General features: G+C 39.4%; 1 protein-coding gene across 5 annotated transcripts in view; it reads left to right on the top strand.

Annotated features, from left to right (window-relative positions):
* ABHD5 (abhydrolase domain containing 5, lysophosphatidic acid acyltransferase) overlaps positions 1-23,974 on the top strand; it is a 66,615-nt gene that overhangs the window by 5,010 nt on the left and 37,631 nt on the right. For all 5 annotated transcript variants that reach the window (XM_064274705.1, XM_064274703.1, XM_064274707.1 and 2 more), the window contains exons 2-3: positions 4,307-4,392; positions 7,230-7,602. In XM_064274705.1, coding sequence (XP_064130775.1) covers positions 4,307-4,392; positions 7,230-7,602 — 459 coding nt within the window. The remainder of the gene's footprint in view (positions 1-4,306; positions 4,393-7,229; positions 7,603-23,974) is intronic.

The raw sequence follows: 23,974 nt of genomic DNA, 5'->3' as shown, positions 1-23,974 counted from the left end.
AGATATTCAGGGAAGTCTAAATTTTAGTACGATAGCAATAAGGATCATGAACTTAAATTATTTTGGTGAGGTTGGGAATAGGATTCTATTCCTTGACCTTGAATATGTATATTCACACCCCTGATTAATTGGATATTTATAATAAAAATAAAAACCTCATAATTTCTTTAAATGAGATAGAACACTGTCCTTAGAGTAGTTTATAAGCCAGCAATAATAAACTTAAATAATTTTTTTTTCTCTTGATACAACCAGTATAGGGATGGAAGCCATTTAAAACAAAATTATAATATAATGAAATACTCTTTACTTATAACCTAATTAGAAATGTTATTTACGTGGCCAAGAGTGTGTGGAAATTGGCCAGACTGCTGTACATTTTCTTCAGAATACTCTGAAACCTCTTTCACTGTTTCCCAATATTTATAGATTGTGCAATTCAGATTTAGTAATACTATAGAGCATCAAATGCCTTACAGAACAAAACGGAGATTACTAGGAACAAATGTTGATAGTGTGTACAATGTTAATGATAGCTTTTTTTAAAGATTAGTTTTAGGTAGGTAGAAATTTAAGGGGAAAAAAGCCAGTGTCTTAAACTGTGGATACTTAAAATTAGATTCTTACGTAAACTCTATTAATAAGTTCAGCGCAACTTATTTGGCTTTTCTTAGCATCCTCCTGAATCGAAACCTCTAGTGTAGTTTTAAGGAGCCCTGGTAGCAGAGTGGTTAAGCACATGGCTGCTAACTGGGAGGTGAGTGGTTCAAACCCACCAGCTGCTCCACGGTAGAAAGATATGGCAATCTGCTTCCGTAAAGATTTACAGTCTTGGGGACCCTATGGGGCAGCTCTCTGTCCAGTAGGGTTGCTATGAGTTGGAAGAAACTCGACAGCAGTGGGTTTCTGTGAGTTCAGTGGGTCACAAGGAGACAAAATGCAGTGATAAGACAATTCTATCTCTTGAAAGTTTGTTTTGTAATGAGTGGTAAATTGGTACAAAAAAAAAAAAAAAACAAACCCAGTGCCATCGAGTCGATTCCGACTCATAGTGACCCTACTGAATTGGTAGGGTAGGCGTAATTCCTAAGGTACAGGCTGGTGACACTAAGTGCCTTATAAATAGTGAGTATTCGGAGTCTGGGTTGTTTTTTGAATGTAATAGTTTTTTTTTTAAAGAATGAAACAAAGATTGCATTTGTGTTTTCTTTGCCCCAATTTGTCTGTGATGTCATTTGGAGCAATAGTAGATTATAGTTCATTTCACTTTAATTTTTTTTGTACTGGCCTCTGGCAAAGAACTCTGCTGTGATTTGAGGAATATTTAAGAAAATGGATGAGACTGAGTTGTAAGTAGCTTTCTGTTGGTACTAGTTTGTAGTTTTAAGGTCTAACGTGGGCCTTGATGACCATACAAAAGAGCTTCAGCTGAATAATAGTTTACTTTTTAAAAAAAAAAAACACTCTGTAAAGAACATGAGATTCTTTTATTTTAATTTCCTATTAACTACTTTTTTCAACAATTGAAAATTTGAATTGAAAAATTCATTGCTGAAGCCTTGAATCATTTTTCCTTGATAGTTTGTATATATGTTTCTAAGCTTACAGACTAAAGCTAACAATGTTTTCTATCAAGTTTATACCTTGATAATAAATTACATACAACATTTGTGGGGGATGCTGAGAAGTCTTATCTTTTTACCCTGTTAATACAGAACTGGCAGCAGAGAGGAGTATAGTAAGAGAGCCTCACCATAATCCAAGTTATTATGTATTTTCAGACATTCTTTTCTTTAAATAATAGCTCCAGAACATAACGATATGCCATGAAAACCTGACTAAATACATCCACTTCTTGATCTGTTCCTTAATCCCGTTTATGTAGGTATGTAGTTTGTTTATGTGTGTTTGTGCGTGTGTATGATTCTATTGAACTTACCAGGAAGTTCTTATGTCTAAAGACGAAAAGAGACAAGAAGAAAGTTACTAGGTAGATAAAAAGGAATAACTTCTTTTTATGGGGGAAAAAAAGGTGTGCAGCTTAGCTTACTGTGCTTCTGATTGCCTTACTATATTGTTTGTTGAGCTGATTATCCTTTTTCCTGGTTTGCCTCTTGGCATCAACATTTGTTAGTTTTTGTTTTGGGGGAGAGGAGATTCAGGTCCTTGCCCTGTCCTGTCTCCTATTAAGAACCTGTGGTGTTGTGAGTACATTTTGCCTATAGGAGTCAACCCCATCTGCCTTCCACTTCTGAACTGAGCTAAGGGCCTTCAATTCACATTTACAAAGAGTTACCAAGCAGTCTTATGGCCACCAGCCAGTTAGTATGTATGGCAATGGGATATGAGGATGATACTAACATGGGTCAAGCAATGCAGTAGAGCAGATAAAAATGTAAACAAATGTATAAACAAATAACCGCTGCAATGGTAACTGTATCTGTAACAAGGGCCAGATGCCGTTGGCATCAGGGTCAATGACAGTATCTCAGAAGAGGTGAAACAAGACACTCTGGGCAGAGGGAAGAGCTGTGCAAAGTCATAAAATCCTGTGAAGTTTTGGAACCTATGAGGTACTAAAAAAGTGCGAGTGCAAGAAACCAGATGGGAAGGGAGTAGACTGTGGATGGATCGTAGATCGCTTTCTGAAGAGGTCTAAGGAATGTGGATTTTATTCTATAGGTAGGTAATGAGAAACTCTTCAAGTATTTTAAGGAACATAGTTACTGAGGAAAAAGGACTTTGGAGTTATTCAGAATGGAATTCAGATCTTTACTTGCTTCATTTATTTACTAGCTGTGTACACTTGGTTCTGGTGCTTAACATTTCTGAACCTCAGTTTTCACATCAATGAAATGAGGATAACTGGGACTGGAAATACAAAGCTAGAAAAAGCTGGGTGCTGGATTGATCCTTTTAAAACTGAGCATATTACTATCACCTATTCTTTTTTTTATTCTTATTTTCCTGTTTTCTCTATCATTAGTGGCACCTAAGGCAGAAACCTGGAAGCCCTTCTCTGTTATGCCATCCTTACATTCAACCAGTTACCCAATCCAGCTTGTTTTACTTCTTAAATATTCTTTGGCCTCATCTTCTCACCTCCACCCCTGTTGCCCTTGGTTCAGGGTCTTGCCATTCATTTGGAATCTGCAGTAGCTGGCCTCACTTCTTCTAATTCCTTCTCTTTCACCAGAAAGTTCTTATTTTTAAATAATGACAACCATGTGTTGAGCCCTTGCTAATGGTCAGATGGCATGTTGAAGCTATCCATTGTCTCATGTTGTTGTAATGCCCCTGTGGTCTGCTGCTACCTGGATATTAAGCTGCCTCTTCTGAATGGCTTCTGGCAAAGTACATCAACTGTAGCCTCCCAAAGCTTTTCTCCCCCTGTTGCCTCAGGCCTGCTTCCTTGTTCTTTCTGTTCAGCTGACTAATGACAGATGCCCTGGTCATTCTTTTCATCTACTGTTTGTTGGAATCCAAAGCTATATTGCTTTTCCGTTAACAGTTAACCAGTTTGACCTAGGTAGGTAATACTCATACCAGCCCCCTGTATTTGTATGGGGGTGTGTTACTGCAGTTTTCTGTGCGATTTGAAGTCTTTTTTCCCTAAAGTTTTTTCTTTCACCCCGCCCTTCCTCCCCACCCAACCCACCCCACCCCCATACACTGCAGGTATCTTTTTACTATTAAATGAACCTATTCCTGTTCTCTAACTTTTTTTTGCACTTCCACTCTGATAAGAGGTTGTCCTCTTGTAGGGTGGGGGTGGGAAAAATGCCTTTTTTTTTTTTTTTAAACTTTTCTTGTTCTGCCTGTTCTTATCTACTATGTGACTATTTAAAAACTCCCATTGCCGTCGAGTCAATTCCGACTCACAACAACCCTGTAGGACAGAGTAGAACTGCTCCACAGAGTTTCCAAGGACTACCTGGTGGATTCAAACTACCGACCTTTCGGTGAGCAGCGGTAGCGCTTAACCGCGACACCACCAGGATTTCCATCTGACTGTTCCTATGGAGCACACATGGGGTTGCCATGAGTTGGAATGACTCAATGGCAACTAACAACCAACATCCCAGAAGATAGGATGCACTTTGACGTGTAGTTTGTAGATTTCAAGTGTCTGAATCCCACTACTTAGCACAATGCTTTACTCCTCTAAAAGTACACTTTGTCACATATGTCTTCACCATTACACAGGCAGTAAGTTCCCTGTTCTGCTTTTCTTCTCCTTAAATAACCATTGGGAGTTGAGAAGAGCATTGACTCACCTATTTGTGTTTTGTTTTTGATGCTCTAGGTCAGGATGGCTTACTGGTTGGCTTCCCACGTGGTGCCCTACGTCTACATCACACCTTAGAGAAGCTGAAGAGAAAATTTTAAAATGTAAGGTTTTCTTCTTGTAAGTTACCTGAGCTATCTACTAAAATAGGTCTGATATATTGTATTACCCTGAAACTGGAGATAAGATTTTGTGGTGTGTTAGTTGTTGGCAGAGTAAATTTTTCCTCTTCCCATGATATCAGCAAGTACAAAAATGTGTGGGGCAGTGGTTCTCAAACATTTTGGTCTTGGGGCCCTTTATACTCTTAAATTAGTGAGGATGCCAAAGAACTTTGTTTATGGGTTATAGCTATCAGTATTTGCCATATTAGACATTAAAACTGAATATATGAAAAATATTCTAATTTATTCGTTTATTTTTAAAATAACGGTAATCCATTATAGGTTAAAATAAATAAACATATTTATAAAAAATAGCTTTTCCAAATAAAAATCTAGTGAGAAGAATGGTGTTATTTCATGTTTGCAAATCTCTCTAATGTCCGGCTTAATGTATGACAGCTGGATTCTCTAATCTGCTTCTGTATTCAGTCTGTTGGGTAATTACATATGTGGTCTCTGGAAAACTCCACTGTACACACATGAGAGAATGAGAGTGAAAAAGGCAAATAAAGTCTTTGTATTCTTATGAAAACAGCTTTGACCTTTTAGACCTCCTGAAGGGTCCCAGGGGCCCCCAAATGGTCCTGAGACTATACCTTGGTAATAGGTGACCCTCAGTGTTCCAGAGCGGGTTGGTCCTTGCCACGGCGTCCGGTGCTGAAAGAGGCTGTGCCTTGTGTAGTGGAACAAACACTGAACTGGAATGAGGCAACCTGGGCCTAGGCCCAGATCTGCAACCAGGTGGCCACAGGATCTTAGCCAAGTTGCTTTTTTTAGCTGCAGTTTCCTTAACCTGTAAAATGAGGGAGTAGGAGGTTCCCTAGTGGCGCAGAGGTTATGCAATCAGCCATTAACCAAAAGGAGAGTAGTTCAAACCCACCTGTGGCTCTGCGGGAGAGAGACCTGATGATCTGCTTCCATAAAGATTACAGCCTAGAAAACAGTATGGGGTGGTTATACTCTGTCACATGGGATCGCCATGAGTCAGAATTGACTCAACAGCACACAACCACTACAACAACAGCATGATCCTTACTTAGAATTCCTTCCGGTACTGACATTCTAGGATTCCTTAAGTCTACATTTAAAGTGCTGTGGAAACCTTTTTTCATTTCTCAGGAACAGTGGTACCTAAGTGTATTTCCAGGTATTCGTGGATATACTTTAAAGCAGTGGTGTTTATTGTGCAATTTTGTCATGCTGAAACAGTTTAGAGGAGTATATTAAGTAGTGCAGTTCACATACATGATCGTGACGCATGTATATGTTGCAGATGTGTGTCCACTTCTGTTTTCTCCAGCTTTACATGAGGTAATTGAGTTGAGAATTAGATCCATTTGAGATTTTATTCTCTTTACCACAAATGAATTTTTTTATTTGTACATTTGTACAAGTCAGGAGTAAGTTACCTGAACTGGCTATATCCAGTGGAAGGAAAAATTAGCCATCTTACAGGGATTTTTAACATGAAAATGAATTTCTTCTTACTCCATATACTTGGGTAATCCTGTTCTTTACAAAGCTCAGAAAGCTGTTATTGTGGTTTACCCAAATTAAAAAAAAAAAAAATCTTGTGAGGAGATAAAAATGGGTGGTAGATACCCAATTCATATTACTAAGCATGTTGATTCACTACTGAGTAAGAGTATTAACCTGCCAAATTCTGTGGATGCCAGTAGAGTGAGAGTTGGCACCTACTTCAGTATCAGACATGAAAGCCAATTAATGCAGTGGGATAAACTCTCTAGTAAACATTACATATGGTTTTTATGGGAATATGAAGTTCTGTGTTCAAAATACTGAAGTGGCTTGGCTTGACACTAATGCTGGATCACTTCCTTTTCTAAACTGGTGGCATTTCCTCCACTTAGGGGCATGAACTTTGTTAATATTCTGAATGAATGCTGGGTTTCCTCTTTGCTGCCATTATCTGGATCCAAAACCTGAGATTACGTCTTTAGTTAAAGGGCGAAAACTGGCTCTCCTGTGTTTTGTCCATTGCAGATGATATGCGCAGATAATTCGTGGGTACATCTAAAGTGTAGCTATTCAGATGTGATAATTTAATGTAAATTAATTTCAAATTAGTTTCATCTTTAGTCAATTTTATTTTATTTTGAGGAGTTTAAAATATTTAGTCCAACAAAATTGAAGACAGGTAAGAGTTTTTGTCTACAAAATTGTAATCATTTGCAATTTCTGGGGAAATTGTGGGATTTGGAACTTGGGTTACCTGGCGCCTCATGCTGAGGAGTTTCTACCATGTCCTGCCGACATTTTACTGCTAAACTTTGAAGTGACTTAAGATTTCAATTACATGTTTAATACATATACCATTAATCCTTTCCTAAATTCATGATTATTTTTTAGGGAAAAATGTTTCCTTCCAGTCTGATTTCAGTCTTCAGTGTGTAGCCTGTCAAGTGTTCTCCAAATTCAAGGTGTCTATTTTTTATCTGCAAAGCCAGGGGGGACCTTACAGTAATGGATGTAGCAACCGCTAAGTTCCTCTCTAGTTCTTGGCATATATTGCCTCCATTTGATAGGTGTGGAAAGAAGTCCAAGGAGGTACCATGACTTGCCAAAAGACCTTGGCCATAGGAGGTACTTCCCACTGAGATGTATAACATGATGATTAAGAATTACTTTTTAAAATGGCCGATATAAATTAATAAAGGCGATGGTTTCTCGATGATTAATTTTTTATTTCTCTGACAATACTCCACTTCTGAGGAGTAGAGAAGCTAAACAGAATTTCTCTTTTATGTTTTCATTAGGTGTTCCCCGCACATACAAAAAAGAACCTGTTTATATATCTAATGGAAATAAAATATGGACACTGAAATTATCCTGTAATATTCCAAATAAAATACCACTTGTCCTCCTTCATGGTTTTGGAGGAGGACTTGGACTCTGGGCGCTAAATTTTGAAGATCTTTCTACCAATAGGCCCGTCTATGCATTTGACCTGTTGGGCTTTGGACGAAGTAGTAGACCCAGGTTTGACAGTGATGCAGAAGAAGCAGAGAATCAGTTTGTGGAATCCATCGAAGAGTGGAGATGTGCCCTAGGATTGGACAAAGTGATTTTGCTTGGACACAACCTGGGTGGGTTCTTGGCTGCTGCTTACTCACTAAAGTACCCATCAAGGTAAGTGTTGGTGACAGAAAAGAGAGGGATTTTAAATATGGCATCACCTACTAGTCTCTAGTTCCATCTTTGGAGGCTATTGGTGTCTGAGCCTTACAAAACAGACACGGTCTCTTAAAGGACGCTGTAGACCAAATGGCCACAACTGATGGCCAACTTAGTGGCTGAAATAATGACGTTGAATTTTTCTATTACACGTGCTTGGGGAGAAGTTGAGAAAGGACTTCCTATTTTTTAAATTGAGAATATAAAATTTAAACCACAGGTAAAAATTGTAGTGGTGCTATTTATTGTTGTTATTATCATTAAGCTCGTGGATCCAGCAGGCTTCTCCTAACTTTTTCTAAGTTCTAGTAAGCTATTTTGGGAAACAGGGTTAGGAATTAGATGAGCCAGGTGCTGGGGCTGTCCTTGTGACTTAGAGCAAGATTACTCAACCTCTAAGCTTTAGTTTCCTCATCTCTCCAGAAGACATGCCCACTTTGTTGTTGTTAGGTACTGATGAGTCAGTGTTGACTCAAGAGAGACCTTATGTACAACAGACAAAACACTGCCTGGTCCTGTGTCGTCCTCACAGTCGTTGCTATGTTCAAGCTCATTGTTCAGCCACTGTGTCAGTCCATCTCATTGAGGGTCGTCCTCTTTTTCAGTGATCCTCTACTTTACCAAGCATGATATCCTTCTCCAGGGACTGGTCCTTCCCGATAACATGTCCAAAGCAGGTGAAATGAAGTCTCGTCATCCTCCCTTCTGTGGACCATTCTGGCTGTGCTTCTTCCAAGACACATTTGTTCATTCTTGTGGCAGCCCGTGGTATATACAATATTCTTCGTTAACATCATAATTCAAAGGCATCAATTCTTCAGTCTTCCTCATTCATTGTCCAGCTTTCATATGCATATGAGGTGATTGAAAATACCATAGCTTGGGTTAGGTGCACTTTAGTCCTCAAAGTGACATCTTTGCTTTTTAACACTTTAGAGAGGTCTTTTGCAGCAGATTTGCCCAATGCAATGCATCTTTTGATTTCTTGAGTCTTGCTTCCATGGGCGTTGACTGTGGATCCAAGTAAGACGAACTTCTTGAAAACTACAGTATTTTCACCATTTATCATGGTGTTGCATATTGGTCTGGTTGTGAGGATTTTTGCTTTCTTTATGTTCAGGTATAATCCATACTGAAGGCTGTAGTCTTTGATGTTCATCAGTAAGTGCTTCAAGTTCTCTTCACTTTCAGCAAGCAAGGTTGTGTCATCCGCATCACAGGTTGTTAATGAATCTTTCTCCAACCCTGATTCCACATTCTTCTTCATGTAGTCCAGCTTCTTGGGTTATTTGCTCAGCATACAGACTGAATTAAGTATGGTGAAAGGATACAACCCTGACGCACACCTTTCCTGATTTTAGACCACGCAGTTGCCCTTGTTCTGTTCCAGCCATTGCTTCCTGGTCTATGTACAGGTTACATATGAGCACAATTAAGTGCTCTGACATTCCCACTCTTTGCAATGTTATCCATAATTTTTTATGATCCACACAGTCAAATGCCTTTGCGTAGTCGCTAAAACACAGGTAAACATCTTTCTGGTATTCTCTGCTTTCAGTCAACACCCATACGACATCAGCAATGATCCGCCCTTGTTCCGCATCCTTTTCTGAATCTGGCTGGAATTTCTGGCAGTTGCCTGTTCATGCACTGCTGTGCTGCAAACGTTTTTTAATTTTCTTCAGCAAATTTTTACTTTTATGTGATATTAATGATATTGATTGATAATTTTCACATTCTTTTGGATCACCTTTCTTTGGAATAGGCATAAATACAGGTCTCTTCCAGTTGGTTGGCCAGGTAGCTGGGCACCTCCAGCATTGCATCCATTAGTTGAAACATCTCAGTTGGTATTTCGTCAGTTCCTGGAACCTTGTTTTTTGCCAGTGCCTTCACTGCAGCTTGGACTTCTTCCTTCAGTACCATCGGTTCTTGATCATATACTACCTCCTGAAATGGTGGAACCTTGACCAGTTCTTTTTGGTACAGTGACTGTGTATTCCTTCCATCTTACTTTGATGTTTCCTGCGTTGCTTAATATTTTCCCCGTTGTATCCTTTGTCGATAATGCAGCTTGAGGCTTGAATATTTTTTTCCAATTCTTTCAGCCTGAGAAATGCCGAGTGTGTTATTCCCTTTTTGTCTTCTAAATCCAGGTCATTGCACATTTCATTATAACACTTTGTCTTTTCGAGCTGCCCTTTGAAATCTTCTGTTTTACTTTTACTTCATCATTTTTTCCATTCATTTTAGCTACTCTATGTTTAAGAGCAAGTTTCAGAGTCTCTTCTGACATCCATTTGGTCTTTTCCTTCTTTCTCGTCTTTTTAATGACATTTTACTTTCTTTGTGTATGACATCCTTGATGTGACCCCACAACTCATCTGGTCTTCAGTCATTAGTGTTCAGTGCCTCAGATCTATCCTTGAGATGGTCTCTAAATTCAGGTGGGATATACTCAGGGTCATACTTCGGCTCTCGCGGACTGTTTTAATTTTCCTCAGCTTCACTTGAACTTGCATATGACCAGTTGTTGGTCTGTTCCGAAGTCAGCCCCTGGCCTTGTTCTGACTGATGATATCAAGCTTCTCCATCTTCTCTTTCTACAAATGTAGTCGATTTGATTCTTGTGTATTTTGTCTGGTGAGGTCCACGTAAATAGTCACTGTATATTGTTGAAAAAAATGTATTTCCAATGAACAGGTCGCTGGTCTTGCAAAATCTATTGTGATCTCCAGCATCATTTTTATCACCAAAGCCATGTTTTCCAACTAGTGATCCTTCTTTGTTTCCAACAGTCACATTCCAATCACCAGTGATTTATCAGTACATCTTGATTGCATACTTGACCAATTTCAGACTGCAGAAGTTGGTAAAAATCTTCAGTTTATTCATCTTTGGCGTTAGTGGTTGGTTTGTAAATTTGAATGATAGTTGTGTTAACTTGTCTTCTTGTCGGCATGTGAATATTATCTTATCACTAACAGTGTAGTACTTCAGAATAGATCTTCAAGTGTTCTTTTTGACAGTGAATATGACACCATTCCTCTTCAATTTGTCATTCCCAGCATAGTAGAACATATGATTGTCTGGTACAAAATGACAATTCCAGTCCAGGAATTGATGGAATACCATTTGAGGTGTTTCAACAAACAAATGCAGTCCTGGAAGCGCTGACTCATGTATGCTAGAAATTTGGAAGAAAGCTACCTGGCCAAGCGACTAAAAGAGATCCATATTTGTACCTATTTCAAAGAAAGGTGATACAAAAGAATGTGAAAGTTATTGATTAGTATTATCACATGCAAGTAAAATTTTGCTGAGGATAATTAAAAAACATTTGCTGCAGTACATGGACAGAGAACTGCCAGAAATTCGAGCTGGATTCAAAAGAGGAAATGCAACAAGGGTTAATCATTTCTGATGGGTGTTGGCTGAAAGCAGAGAATACCAGAAAGATGTTTACCTGTGTTTTAGTTATTTGCCTGGGTGGATCATAACAAATTATGGATAACATTGCAAAGAATGGGAATTCCAGAACACTTGATTGTGCTCATGAGGACCCTGTACATAGATCAAGAGGCAGTGGCTCGAACAGAACAAGGGGAAACTGTGGTTTAAAATCAGGAAAGGTGTGAGTCAGGGTTATGTCCTTTCACCATACTTAATTCAGTCTGTATGCTGAGCAAATAACCCAAGAAGCTGGACTGTATGAAGAAGAATGCAGCATCAGGATTGGAGGAAGACTCATTAACAACCTGTGATATCAGATGACACAGCCTTGCTTGCTGAAAGTGAAGAGAACTTGAAGCACTTACTGATGAACATCAAAGACTGCACCCCTCAGTATGGATTACATCTGAGCGTAAACAAAAATCCTCACAACTGGACCAATAAGCAACACCATGATAAATGGTGAAAATATTGTAATTTTCAAGGATTTCATCTTACTTGGATCCACAGTCAATGCCCATGGAAGCAAGACTCAAGAAATCAAAAGATGCATTGCATTGGGCAAATCTGCTGCAAAAGACCTCTCTAAAGTGTTAAAAAGCAAAGATGTCACTTTGAGGACAAAGGTGCCCGTGACCCAAGCTATGGTATTTTCAGTTGCTTCATATGCATATGAAAGCTGGACAATGAATGAGGAAGACTGAAGAAGAATTGATGCCTTTGAATTATGATGTTGATGAAGAACATTGTATATACCAAGGAATGGCACAAGAATGAACAAATGTGTCTTGGAAGTACAGCCAGAATGGTCCACAGAAGGGAGGACGATGAGACTTCATTTCACGTACTTTGGACGTGTTATCAGGAGGGACCAGTCCCTGGAGAAGGATATCATGCTTGGTAAAGTAGTTGGTTAGTGAAAAAGTCAAAGTCCTTCAATGGGATAGATTAACACAGTGGCTGCAACAATGGGCTTGAATATAGCAATGATTGTGTGGATGGAGGAGAACCAGGCAATGTTTCTTTCTGTTGTGTATGTGGTTGCTATGAGTTGGAGCTGACTCTATGGCACCTAACAAGAACAAGAGTATGTATAACAGAGTTTCGATTATACTATACCTCCTCTTTATAGAGCTGTTTTCAAAGTTACTGAGTTAATGAGTGTTTGTTTCAGCATCTTTCTCGACAGTATTCTCCTTTCTTTACCTTGTTTTCTTGTGCTCCTTCCTGTAATTTATATTAGTACTCTGAAGGGAGGTCACATTGGAGTGTTAATGCAGAAGAAAAGCTCATCTTTGTTTTATTCATCTTTTGGAAACAAAGAAACAAACAAATATCAATGTTTTTGTGTTGTCAACGCATTTTTCCATTGGATTACTTTTTCAGTCAAAAACTGCAACCGTTGAGGCATGTGAATGAGATAGGATGATGAAGGTCATTTTCACAGTTCATGAATGTATCTCTGAGGCTGCCCCTTGCACAGCTCCAGGTGTGCTGCTGGCACAGAATGTTACATGCTAAGTGGTAGCCCCGTGTTATCTGAAGTTTTCTTCCCCTGGAACAGCCAACTTTTTCACTGTGGTGCTTTATCTAAACTTCAGTGTTTACACCTGGTTTTCTGGAGAGTTCATAGTCCTGTGTGTGGTAGACAGAAGCAGCCTTGTCAACTGGTAGACTTGCTCTTCTCAACAGAAACCCAAATTTTCTTCTCCAAGTCAGCTTTTGGATTGCTTTGTTTTATTGTATCCTGCTGCCAGTGAGAAACTCCTAGCTGTGTTTCTGAGGAAAGAAAGAGAAGGAAGCAGACACTTTCCTCGTACAAGACAACAGGGCTGTTTGTGGGAGTTGGGCCTCCTTTATTTCTTGTTGTTGTTAGCTGCCGTCAAGTTAGCTCCTGACTCATAGTGACCCTGCGTACAATGGAACGAAACAGGGCCTGGTCCTGTGCCCTCCCCATGTTCGATTGTGGATTGGATTGTTGTAATCCCCATAGAGTTTTCACTGGCTGGTTTTTGGCCTTTTTTCCTAGTCCATATTAGTCTAGAAGCTCTGCTGAGACCTACTCAGCATCATAGCAGCATGCAGGCCTCCACCGAGAGACAGGTGTTGGTTGCGCCTGAGGTACCTTGGCCAGGAGTCAAACTGGGGCTCCCTGCATGGAAGGTGAGGATTCCTACCACTGAACCACCACTGCCCTCTCCTTTGTTTCTTATCTGATGTTTTTTTGCCCTCCCTGTTTTGATGTTTTATCTCCCAAAGATATGGCATGAGACTCTCTGAGCTAGACCATGAATCCCTGGTCGTGAGACCTGGTAAGTCTTAGAATCCTCATACTTCATGCTTATCTACCAATTAGGTCATTGGTGAGATTCTCATTTGCACTTGTGAAGTGCTCCAAAGAAAGAGGGTTTCAGAGATTCAGAAGGGAATTACTGCCTTAAAACCATCTGCAACTGATCAAGGAGATGGCTCAGGACTGGGCAGAGTTTCATTCTGTTGCGCATGGGGTCGCCTTGAGTCACAAGCTGACTCAGTGATAGCTAACAACAACTACAGAGAATTGCAGCTTATTTTAATTGACATGTGGACAGAACAAGTATCTAAAGCAAAGCCAATGATCCCTGCATTAGACTACATTTTAGAAAATGATTTGTGAATGTTTGTGCCTAATGCTAGAAATAAAACTAGAGCATAGTGTCAGGACCAAGAACCTCTAAGTATTAGCAGTAGATGAATATAAAAATGCTTGAAATAATTAGCATGTTTAAAATGCCATCAGATATTGAGTGGAACTCTACAGAGTGTTGAGTATTCAAGCCAATATTCTATGTACATAAAACTTATGTTATTAAACACAAGTTAATTACAAAATAATAAGATTTTCTGAATTTTCAGATATCTCAAATCAGAACTGAAGTCTGGTTAGCCAGAACACCAACCCTAGCACGTAGTGGGTGAACAGTAAACATTTCTTGAATAGGTTAATCAGAAAAAGATCATTGTAAGCTAAATTCACCCTTGGCTTTTTATGTGTTCTTTTCTGTTTTCTCTTTTCTTGTTTTGCATAAAAGCATCAAGAAATAGGGTCTGGTCATGTTGTACCTTTTTAATTTCTTTTTTTTAAATAATTTTTATTGTGCTTTAAGTGAGAGTTTACAGATCAAGTCAGTCTATCACATATAGGCTTATATACACCTTACTACATACTCCCATTTACTCTCCCCCTAATGAGTCAGCCCGCTCCCTCCTTCCAGTCTCTCCTTTTGTGACCGTTCTGCCAGTTTCAAACCCTCTCTACCCTCCCATCTCCCCTCCAGACAGGAGATGCCAACACAGTCTCAAGTGTCCACCTGATACAAGTAGCTCACTCTTTATCAGCATCTCTCTCCAACCCATTGTCCAGTCCCTTCCATGTCCGATGAGTTGTCTTCAGGAATGGTTCCTGTCCTGGGCCAACAGAAGGTTTGGGGACCATGACCGCCGGGATTCTTCTAGTCTCAGTCAGACCATTAAGTCTGGTCTTTTTATGAGAATTTGGGGTTTGCATCCCACTGTTCTCCTGCTCCCTCAGGGGTACTCTGTTGTGTTCCCTGTCAGGGCAGTCATCTGTTGTGGCCGGGCACCATCTAGTTCTTCTGGTCTCAGGCTGATGTGAGTCTCTAGTTCATGTGGCCCTTTCTGTCTCTTGGGCTCATAGTTATCATGTGACCTTGGTATTCTTCATTCTCCTTTGATCCAGGTGGGTTGAGACCAATTGATGCATCTTAGATGGACGCTTGTTAGCATATAAGACCCCAGACGCCACACTTCAAAGTGGGATGCAGAATGTTTTCATAATAGAATTTATTTTGCCAATTGACTTAGAAGTCCCCTTAAGCCATAGTCCCCAAACCCCTGCCCTTGCTCCGCTGACCTTCGAAGCATTCAGTTTATCCCGGAAACTTCTTTGCTTTTGGTCCAGTCCAATTGAGCTGACCTTCCCTGTATTGAGTATTGTCCTTCCCTTCACCTAAAGTAGTTCTCATCTACTAACTAATCAGTAAATAACCCTCTCCCACCCTCCCTCCCTGCCCTCTCTCGTAACCACAAAAGTACGCGTTCTTGTCAGTTTATACTGTTTCTCAAGATCTTATAATACTGGTCTTACACAATATTTGACCTTTTGCATCTGACTAATTTCACTCAGCATAATGCCTTCCAGGTTCCTCCATGTTATGAAGTGTTTCACAGATTCCTCACTGTTGTTTATCGATGCATAGTATTCCATTGTGTGAATATACCATAAGTTATTTAACCATTCATCCATTGATGGACACTGTGGTTGCTTCCAGCTTTTTGCTATTGTAAACAGTCCTGCAGTAAACATGGGTGTGCATATATCTGTTCATGTAAAGGCTCTTATTTCTCTAGGGTATATTCCAAGGAGTGGGATTTCTGGGTTGTATGGCAGTTCTATTTCTACCTTTTTAAGAAAAGGCCAGATAGGTTTCCAAAGTGGTTGTACCATTTTACATTCCCACCAGCAGTGTATAAGAGTTCCAATCTCTCCACAGCCTCTCCAACATTTATTATTTTGTGTTTTTTGGATTAATGCCAGCCTTGTTGGAGTGAGATGGAATCTCATCTTAGTTTTAATTTGCATTTCTCTAACGGCTAATGATGGAGAGCATTTTCTCATGTATCTGTTAGCTGCCTGAATATCTTCTTTAGTGAAGTGTGTGTTCATATCCTTTGCCCACTTTTTGATTGGGTTGTTTGTCTTTTTGTGGTTGAGTTTTAACAGAATCATATAGATTTTAGAGAGATCAGGCACTGATCGGAGATGTCATAGCTGAAAATTTTTTCCCAATCTGTAGGTGGTCTTTTTACTCTTTTGGTGAAGTCTTTAGATGAGCATAGGTGTTTGATTTTAGGAGCTCCCTGTTATCTGGTTTCTCTTCGTCATTTTTAGTAATGTTTTGTATTCTGTTTATGCCTTGTATTAGGGCTGCTAACGTTGTCCCTATTTTTTCTTCCGTGATCTTTATCATTTTAGTCTTTATGTTTAGGTCTTTGATCCACTTGGAGTTAGTTTTTATGCATGGTGTGAGGTATGGGTCCTGTTTCATTTTTTTGCAAATGGATATCCAGTTGCGTCAGCACCATTTGTTAAAAAGACTATCTTTTCCCCAATTAACTGACACTGGGCCTTTGTCAAATATCAGCTGCTCATATGTGGATGGATTTATATCTGGGTTCTCAATTCTGTTCCATTGGTCTATGTGCCTGTTGTTGTACCAGTACTAGGCTGTTTTGACTACTGTGGCTGTATAATAGGTTCTAAAATCAGGTAGAGGGAGGCCTCCCGCTTTCTTCTTCTTTTTCAGTAATGCTTTGCTTATCCAGGGCTTCTTTCCCTTCCATATGAACTTGATGATTTGTTTCCCCATCACATTAAAAAATGTCATTGGAATTTGGATCGGAAGTGCATTGTATGTATAGATGGCTTTTGGTAGAATAGACATTTTTACTATGTTAAGTCTTCCTATCCATGAGCAAGGTATGTTTTTCCACTTATGTAGGTCACTTTTAGTTTCCTGCACTAGTACTTTGTAGTTTTCTTTGTATAGGTCTTTTACATCTTTGGTAAGATTTATTCCTAAGTATTTTATCTTCTTGGGGGCTACTGTGAATGGTATTGATTTGGTGATTTCCTCTTCAATGTTCTTTTTGTTGATGTAGAGGAATCCCAGTGATTTTTGTATGTTTATCTTATAACCTGAGACTCTGCCGAACTCTTCTATTAGTTTCAGTAGTTTTCTGGAGGATTCCTTAGGGTTTTTTGTGTATAAGATCATGTCATCTGCAAATAGAGATAATTTTTTACTTCTTCCTTGCCAATCCGAATGCCCTTTATTTCTTTATCTAGCCTAATTGCTCTGGCTAAGACCTCTAGCACAGTATTGAATAAGAGCGGTGATAAAGGGCATCCTTGTCTGGTTCCCGTTCTCAAGGGAAATGCTTTCAGGCTCTCTCCATTTAGAGTGATGTTGGCTGTTGGCTTTGTGTAGATGCCCTTTATTATGTTGAGGAATTTTCCTTCAATTCCTATTTTGCTGAGAGTTTTTATCGTGAATGGGTGTTGGACTTTGTCAAATGCCTTTTCTGCATCAATTGATATGATCATGTGGTTTTTGTCTTTTGTTTCATTTATATTGTGGATTACATTAGTATTATTATTAATATTTCTAATACTAAACCAAAACCATGCATACCTGGTATAAATCCCACTTGGTCGTGGTGGATTATTTTTTTGAAATGTTGTTGAATTCTATTGGCTAGAATTTTGTTGAGGATTTTTACGTCTATGTTCATGAAGGATATAGGTCTGTAATTTTCTCTTTTTGTGGTGTCTTTACCTGGTTTTGGTATCAGGGATATGGTGGCTTCACAGAATGAGTTAGGTAGTATTCCATCATTTTCTATGCTTTGAAGTACCTTTAGTAGTAGTGGTGTTAACTCTTCTCTGAACATTTGGTAGAACTCTGCAGTGAAGCCGTCCTGGCCAGGGCTTTTTTTGTTGGGAGTTTTTGGATTACCTTTTCAATCTCTTTTTTGGTTTTGGGTCTATTTAGTTGTTCTACTTCTGATTGTGTTAGTTTAGGTACGTAGTGTTTTTCTGGGAATTCATCCATTTCTTCTAGGTTTGCAAATTTGTTAGGGTACAATTTTTCGTAATAATCTGATACGATTCTTTTAATTTCAGTTGGGTCTGTTGTGATATGGCCCATCTCGTTTCTTATCCGGGTTATTTGTTTCCTTTCCTGTATTTCTTTAGTCAGTCTGGCCAGTGGTTTATCAATTTTGTTAATTTTTTCAAAGAACCAGCTTTTGGCTTTGTTAATTCTTTCAATTGTTTTTCTGTTCTCTAATTCATTTAGTTCAGCTCTAATTTTTATGATTTGTTTTCTTCTGGTGCCTGATGGATTCTTTTGTTGCTCGCTTTCTATTTGTTCAAGTTGTAGGAACAGTTCTCTGATTTTGGCTCTTTATTCTTTATGTATGTGCGCATTTATCGATACAAATTGACCTCTGGGCACTGCGCTTGCTGTGTCCCAGAGGTTTTGATAGGAAGTGTTTTCATTCTTGTTGTATTCTATGAATTTCTTTATTCCCTCCTTAATGTCTTCTATAACCCAGTCTTTTTTGAGCAGGGTATTGCTCAGTTTCCAAGTATTTGATTTCTTTTCCCTGAGTTTTCTCTTATTGATTTCTACTTTTATGGTCTTGTAGTTTGAGAAGATGCTTTGTAATATTTCGATGTTTTGGATTCTGCAAAGGTTTGTTTTATGACCTAATATGTGGTCTATTCTAGAGAATGTTCCATGTGCACTAGAAAAAAAGTATACTTTGCAGCTGTTTGGTGGAATGTTCTGTATAAGTCTATGAGGTCAAGTTGGTTGATTGTAGCAATTAGGTCTTCCGTGTCTCTATTGAGCTTCTTACTGGAAGTCCTATCCTTCTCCGAAAGTGGCGTGTTGAAGTCCCCTACTATAATTGTGGAGGTGTCTATCTCACTTTTCAGTTCTGTTAAAGTTTGTTTTATGTATCTTGCAGCCCTGTCATTGGTTGCATAAATATTTAGTATGGTTATATCTTCCTGGCCAATTGTCCCTTTAATCATTATGTAGTGTCCTTCTTTATCCTTTGTGGTGGATTTAACTTTAAAGTCTGTTTTGTCAGAAATTAATATTGCTACTCCTGCTCTTTTTTGATTGTTGTTTGCTTGATATATTTTTTTCCATCCTTTGAGTTTTAGTTTGTTTGTGTCTCTAAGTCTAAGGTGTGTCTCTTGTAGGCAGCATATAGACGGATCGTGTTTCTTGTGAGACTCTCTGTCTCTTTATTGGTGCATTTAGTCCATTTACATTCAGCGTTATTATAGATGTGTTTAGTGCTGTCATTTTGATGCCTTTTCATGTGTGTTGTTGACAATTTCATTTTTCCACTTACTTTATTGTGCTGAGACGTTTTTCTTTGTAAATTGTGTATTCCTTATTTTTATAGTAGTTGAATTTATGTTTGCTGAGTTGTTAGGTTTTTTTTTTTTTTTGAGGTATGGAATTGTTATACCTCTTTGTGGTTACCTTAATATTTACCCCTATTTTTCTAAGTAAAAACCTAACTTGTATCGTCCTATATCGCCTTGTTTTCCTCTCCATATGCCTGTTCTAGGCCTCCTGTATTTAGTCCCTCTTTTTTTTTTTTTGATTATTGTGATCTTTTACCTAATGACTTCAATGATTCCCTGTTTTAAGCATTTTTTTCTTTTTAAAATTAATCTTAATTTGTTTTTGTGATTTCCCTATTTGAGTTGATATCAGAATGTTCTGTTCTGTGACCTTCTGTTGTGTTGATATCTGATGTTATTGATTTTCTGACCAATTTCCTTTAGTATTTCTTGTAGCTTTGGTTTTTGCAGATTCTCTAAGATTGTGTTTATCTGTAAATGTTTTAATTTCACCTTCATATTTGAGAGAGAGTTTTGCTGGATATATGATCCTTGGCTGGCAGTTTTTCTCCTTCAGTGCTCTATATATGTCATCCCATTGCCTTCTTGACTGCATGGTTTCTGCTGAGTAGTCTGAACTTATTCTTATTGATTCTCCTTTGTAGGAGACCTTTCTTTTATCCCTGGCTGCTTTTAAAATTTTCTCTTTCTCTTTGGTTTTGGTGAGTTTGATGATAATATGTCTTGGTGATTTTCTTTTTGGATCAATCTTATATGGGGTTCGATGAGCATCTTGGATAGATATCCTTTTGTCTTTCATGATGTCAGGGAAGTTTTCTGCCAACAGATCTTCAACTATTCTCTCTGTATTTTCTGTTATCCCTCCTTGTTCTGGAACTCCAATCACATGCAGGTTATTCTTCTTGATAGAGTCCCACATGATTCTTAGGGTTTCTTCATTTTTTTTTAATTCTTTTATCTGATTTTTCTTCAACTATATTGGTGTCAATTGCTTTATCCTCCAGCTCCCCCTCTCTGCATTCCAGTTGCTCGATTCTGCTCCTCTGACTTCCTATTGAGTTGTCTAATTCTGTAATTTTACTGTTAATCTTTTGGATTTCTGAATGGTGTCTCTCTATGGATTCTTGAAGCTTATTAATTTTTCCACTATGTTCTTGAATAATCTTTTTGATTTCTTCAACTGCTTTATCAGTGTGTTCCTTAGCTTTTTCTGTAGATTGCCTTATTTCGTTTTTGAGGTCATCCCTGATGTCTTGAAGCATTCTGTAAATTATTTTTTTATATTCTTCATCTGGCAATTCCAGGATTGTATCTTCATTTGGGAAAGATTTTGATTCTTTAATTTGGGGAGTTGTAGAAGCAATCACGGTCTGCTTCTTTATGTGGTTCAATATCGACTGCTATCTCCGAGCCATCTATAAGGTATTGTAATGATTTATTTTATATTTGCTCACTGAGTCTTATCTTGTTTTGTTTTCTTTCAATATATGTAGATGGGCTACTAGATTGTGCTGTCTTGATTGTTGTTGCCTTTGAATCACTTATATCCTATTACCACCTGGTTTGGGCTATTACCAGAAATATAAGCCTAAGAGTCCATTCACTATTCCTGAGTAGAATCTGATTTTGGGTGACCAAGTGTGTGGTATAGACTGTCACCTATTCACTTAGAGGAGTAGTGGTGATAGTTGTGTGCACCAGATTCTAGTAGCAGCAGGGGGTCACACTCCGGGGGCGGGGGGAGCAGGATGCTGACAGGCTTCCCCCAAGTGCCAGTGAGGTAGGTGTGTCTCTATTCCTAAAGCACTTTGGTGGGTGGGCTTTGCAGGTGTACCTTAGGCACCCAATGCATGTACCTCTACAGATTGGTAGGTGTCACTATCCTCAGACCCCTATGGCAGGAGGCTAGGTGGTTTGGGTGGAGCTTCAGCCCTCAGTTCCCCGTTGTGGGTCAGTGAGGGCTCTGTTTAATAGGTAGAGATATCAGACCTGGGAAACTTGTCTTTCCAGTAAACAATTACAGTGCATTACAGTCAGATCACTATCAGAATTGCCTTTGCATTATAATAGCCACCTTGTTGCCTGTAGGGATGAAAGCCCAAGACTGTGGATCTCATATGCTTGGCTGGAGCTGGTTCTGTATTTTCAGTCCAATTTCGGGAAGTCAGGGAAGGATGTTTGGTCCCTGGGTTTTTTGTAGCTGCTTCTCTCAGGCCAGGAGAATGGGTTAGGAAAAGACAGAAACAAAAACAACCCGCAGAGGACTTCACTTTCTGGCCCAGGAAATTCCAGTGTTAATGTCGCCACCTGGGAAGTGGGGGGAGGGTTCAGATAGTTAGGAGAGAGTAGCACCCAGGAATATAGACAAAGTTACTTATCTTGCTTGGTGATGACTGTTTTATCTGAGATGCCTGAGGAGGGTCGTGTAGCCCGTGTGCGCTGACTGGGTCGAGATTGACCCCGAGGGTCAGGCCCACGTCCTGTGCTTGTGCTGTCTCAGAAGCTGTGGTCGGTTTCTCCGCTCCCGGTCCAAAGCCCAGCGCCAAGGTTCCCTGGCTGGGACGCTGCACTCCAGGCTCCAAAACCAGTCGCTGCCTCCCGGTGACTTCTCCTCCTGTCAGCTGCATTGCTGCGCTGCCTGCGTGCACTGGGTGGGCTTCCCCCGAGGTCACTTCAGGGGGCTAGGTCTGCGTCCCATGTTTGTACCACCTCAGGATGCTGTGCTCAGCTCCCCCGCACCCAGTCCAAAGCCTGGCACTGAGGTTTTCTGACTGGGACGCTGGCTCCAGGCTCTGAGAACAGTTGCTGCTTCCACGTTGTTGCTTTTTACTCTCGTTAGCGGTATCATCGTGCAGTCTGCTTGCGCTGGCTAAGTCTCTGTCAGTCAGGTCAACTCTTTAGATCTGTGTTTGATGGTCAGGGTTGTAGATTGTCATGTATGCGATCGATTCACTTGTTTTTCTGAGTCTTTGTTGCAAGAGGGATCCGAGGTAGCGTCTACCTAGTCAGCCATCTTGGTCCCGTCCCCCTGTACCTTTTTGATTTCTTTAAGGGAGAAAATAAGTTTCAGTTGTGCAAATATAAACAGGGAAAGATTTCTATCTTATACCTTTTGGACAATTAATTTACATCTTAAGTTAGTGTATCTCATGAAAGCAAGGTACAGTGGAAATGAAGTTGGGTTCATTTTGTATGTGTGTGTGTGTATGTGCATACATGTAATTAAAATATATTACTGAGACTTTCTGCTCACCAAAAAATATATAATTTATTTATATTAATTATGATATAAAATAATGAAATAAAATTAACCTGCTATTTAAACCAGCAACTTCAGAAGTATGTTAAATCTGCAAAATAAGATTTTAACGTTTATTCTTTCCTCTTCTTCCCAGTGCGGCACATGTTATAGGAAGACAGGAGTTAACAATCTCTTGGGCCTCCCCTTCCTTCCAGCTCTTCTTTTGCTTTTCAGAATGATTTCTCTTTTCACAGAGAGGAAAGGGATAAGTGAATAAGACTGGGTTTGTTTTTGTGTCAGGAGTATCGTCCTTTTCCTTTAGTGCACGTCTGCCACACCGCCCACGTTTATTGAGATTAGTATTACTGTTCTCATTTTTGTTGCTTTCTTACCTTAAATCTTTTCTCTGTGACCCTGACTGGACAGATTCCTACAGGCTTGCATAGGTGACCTGATGTTATGATTAATAGAACTGTTCAGTAGACTCACAAATCTAAACAAGTTACTAGATTACTGGAAGTGTATTTACAATTGTAAAAAAAACACAAAAAACCAGCTTCTGTCAAGTCAGCTCTGACTCTTGGCGACCCAGTGTGTGTCAGAGTAGAACTGTACTCCAGAACGTTTTCAGTGGCTGATTTTTCAGAAGTAGACCACCAGGCCTTTCCTCCAAGGCACCTCTGGGCGGCCTCGAACTTCCAACCTTTCAGTTAGCACCCAAGTGTGCTAACCGTTGTACCACCCAGGGATTCTCTTATAATTATAGCAAACCTCATGTTAAGTAAGGTTTAGTGTTTGGTGTTTCTTCAAGTTGGCGCTCTCACCAAGCTGATACGATGATTGTCAGGGCCTCTGTCTGTGTAATCTGGAACATTTTACCTGGTCTAGAGAAGCCTCTTGGTGCCACGCACAAAGTTTCTCGTGTGCAATAAGAGAATAGTCGATTTAATATTAACTAAACAATTACAGAACCGCCACCTCTCAATATCTCCAAGTACCATTTTTGTTATGCTATCAAGAGATTAAAATGAATCTTTGAGTTTCAGAAATTTTTTTTTTTTCAGTGGGGGAGAGTGGGGTGGTCTCATGGAGACCAAGTAAAATTTGGCTAAATTCCTGCATGCCCTTATGCATTTTTTTGTGTGTCTTTTTTTTCCTAATGGACTTTGAGGGTGCAACTTTTTTCTTTGCCTCCTCAGGTATGACAGATACTATCACCTTTTTTTTCCTCTTAAGTAAAACAGCTTATCTAGAGCTCGTCTTGTTTCTGTGTAGGGAGGAGAAAAGAACAAAACAATACTGTCTTATTTGTTGGGACTTACAGTCCCAGTCCATACCTTTCTGTCCTTGTATTTTATGGGCGGCTTCATTCTTTCGTTCTTTATTTATTTTTACAGGACAGTTTGAGGAGAAGAAAGAAAATGCCTAGTCTAATGTGCCTGTTTAGGAAGGATTCTTATGATAGAGAACAAATAAAAACTGATCAATTTTTGCCAAATTTTGGAACGTTAGGCCAGCATAAGTGGCTCATCTCTGTGGTCAGGAGACTGCCTCTGTCCATAAAAGCCATTATGGAGGCTAACTTATGGCAGTGATCCCATCTTCTCCCCAGATTCTTGGTA

The sequence above is a fragment of the Loxodonta africana genome, chromosome 22 (assembly GCF_030014295.1).
Source record: "Loxodonta africana isolate mLoxAfr1 chromosome 22, mLoxAfr1.hap2, whole genome shotgun sequence".
NCBI classification, from domain to species: domain Eukaryota; kingdom Metazoa; phylum Chordata; class Mammalia; order Proboscidea; family Elephantidae; genus Loxodonta; species Loxodonta africana.
This window is presented reverse-complemented; position numbering and strand designations above follow the sequence as displayed.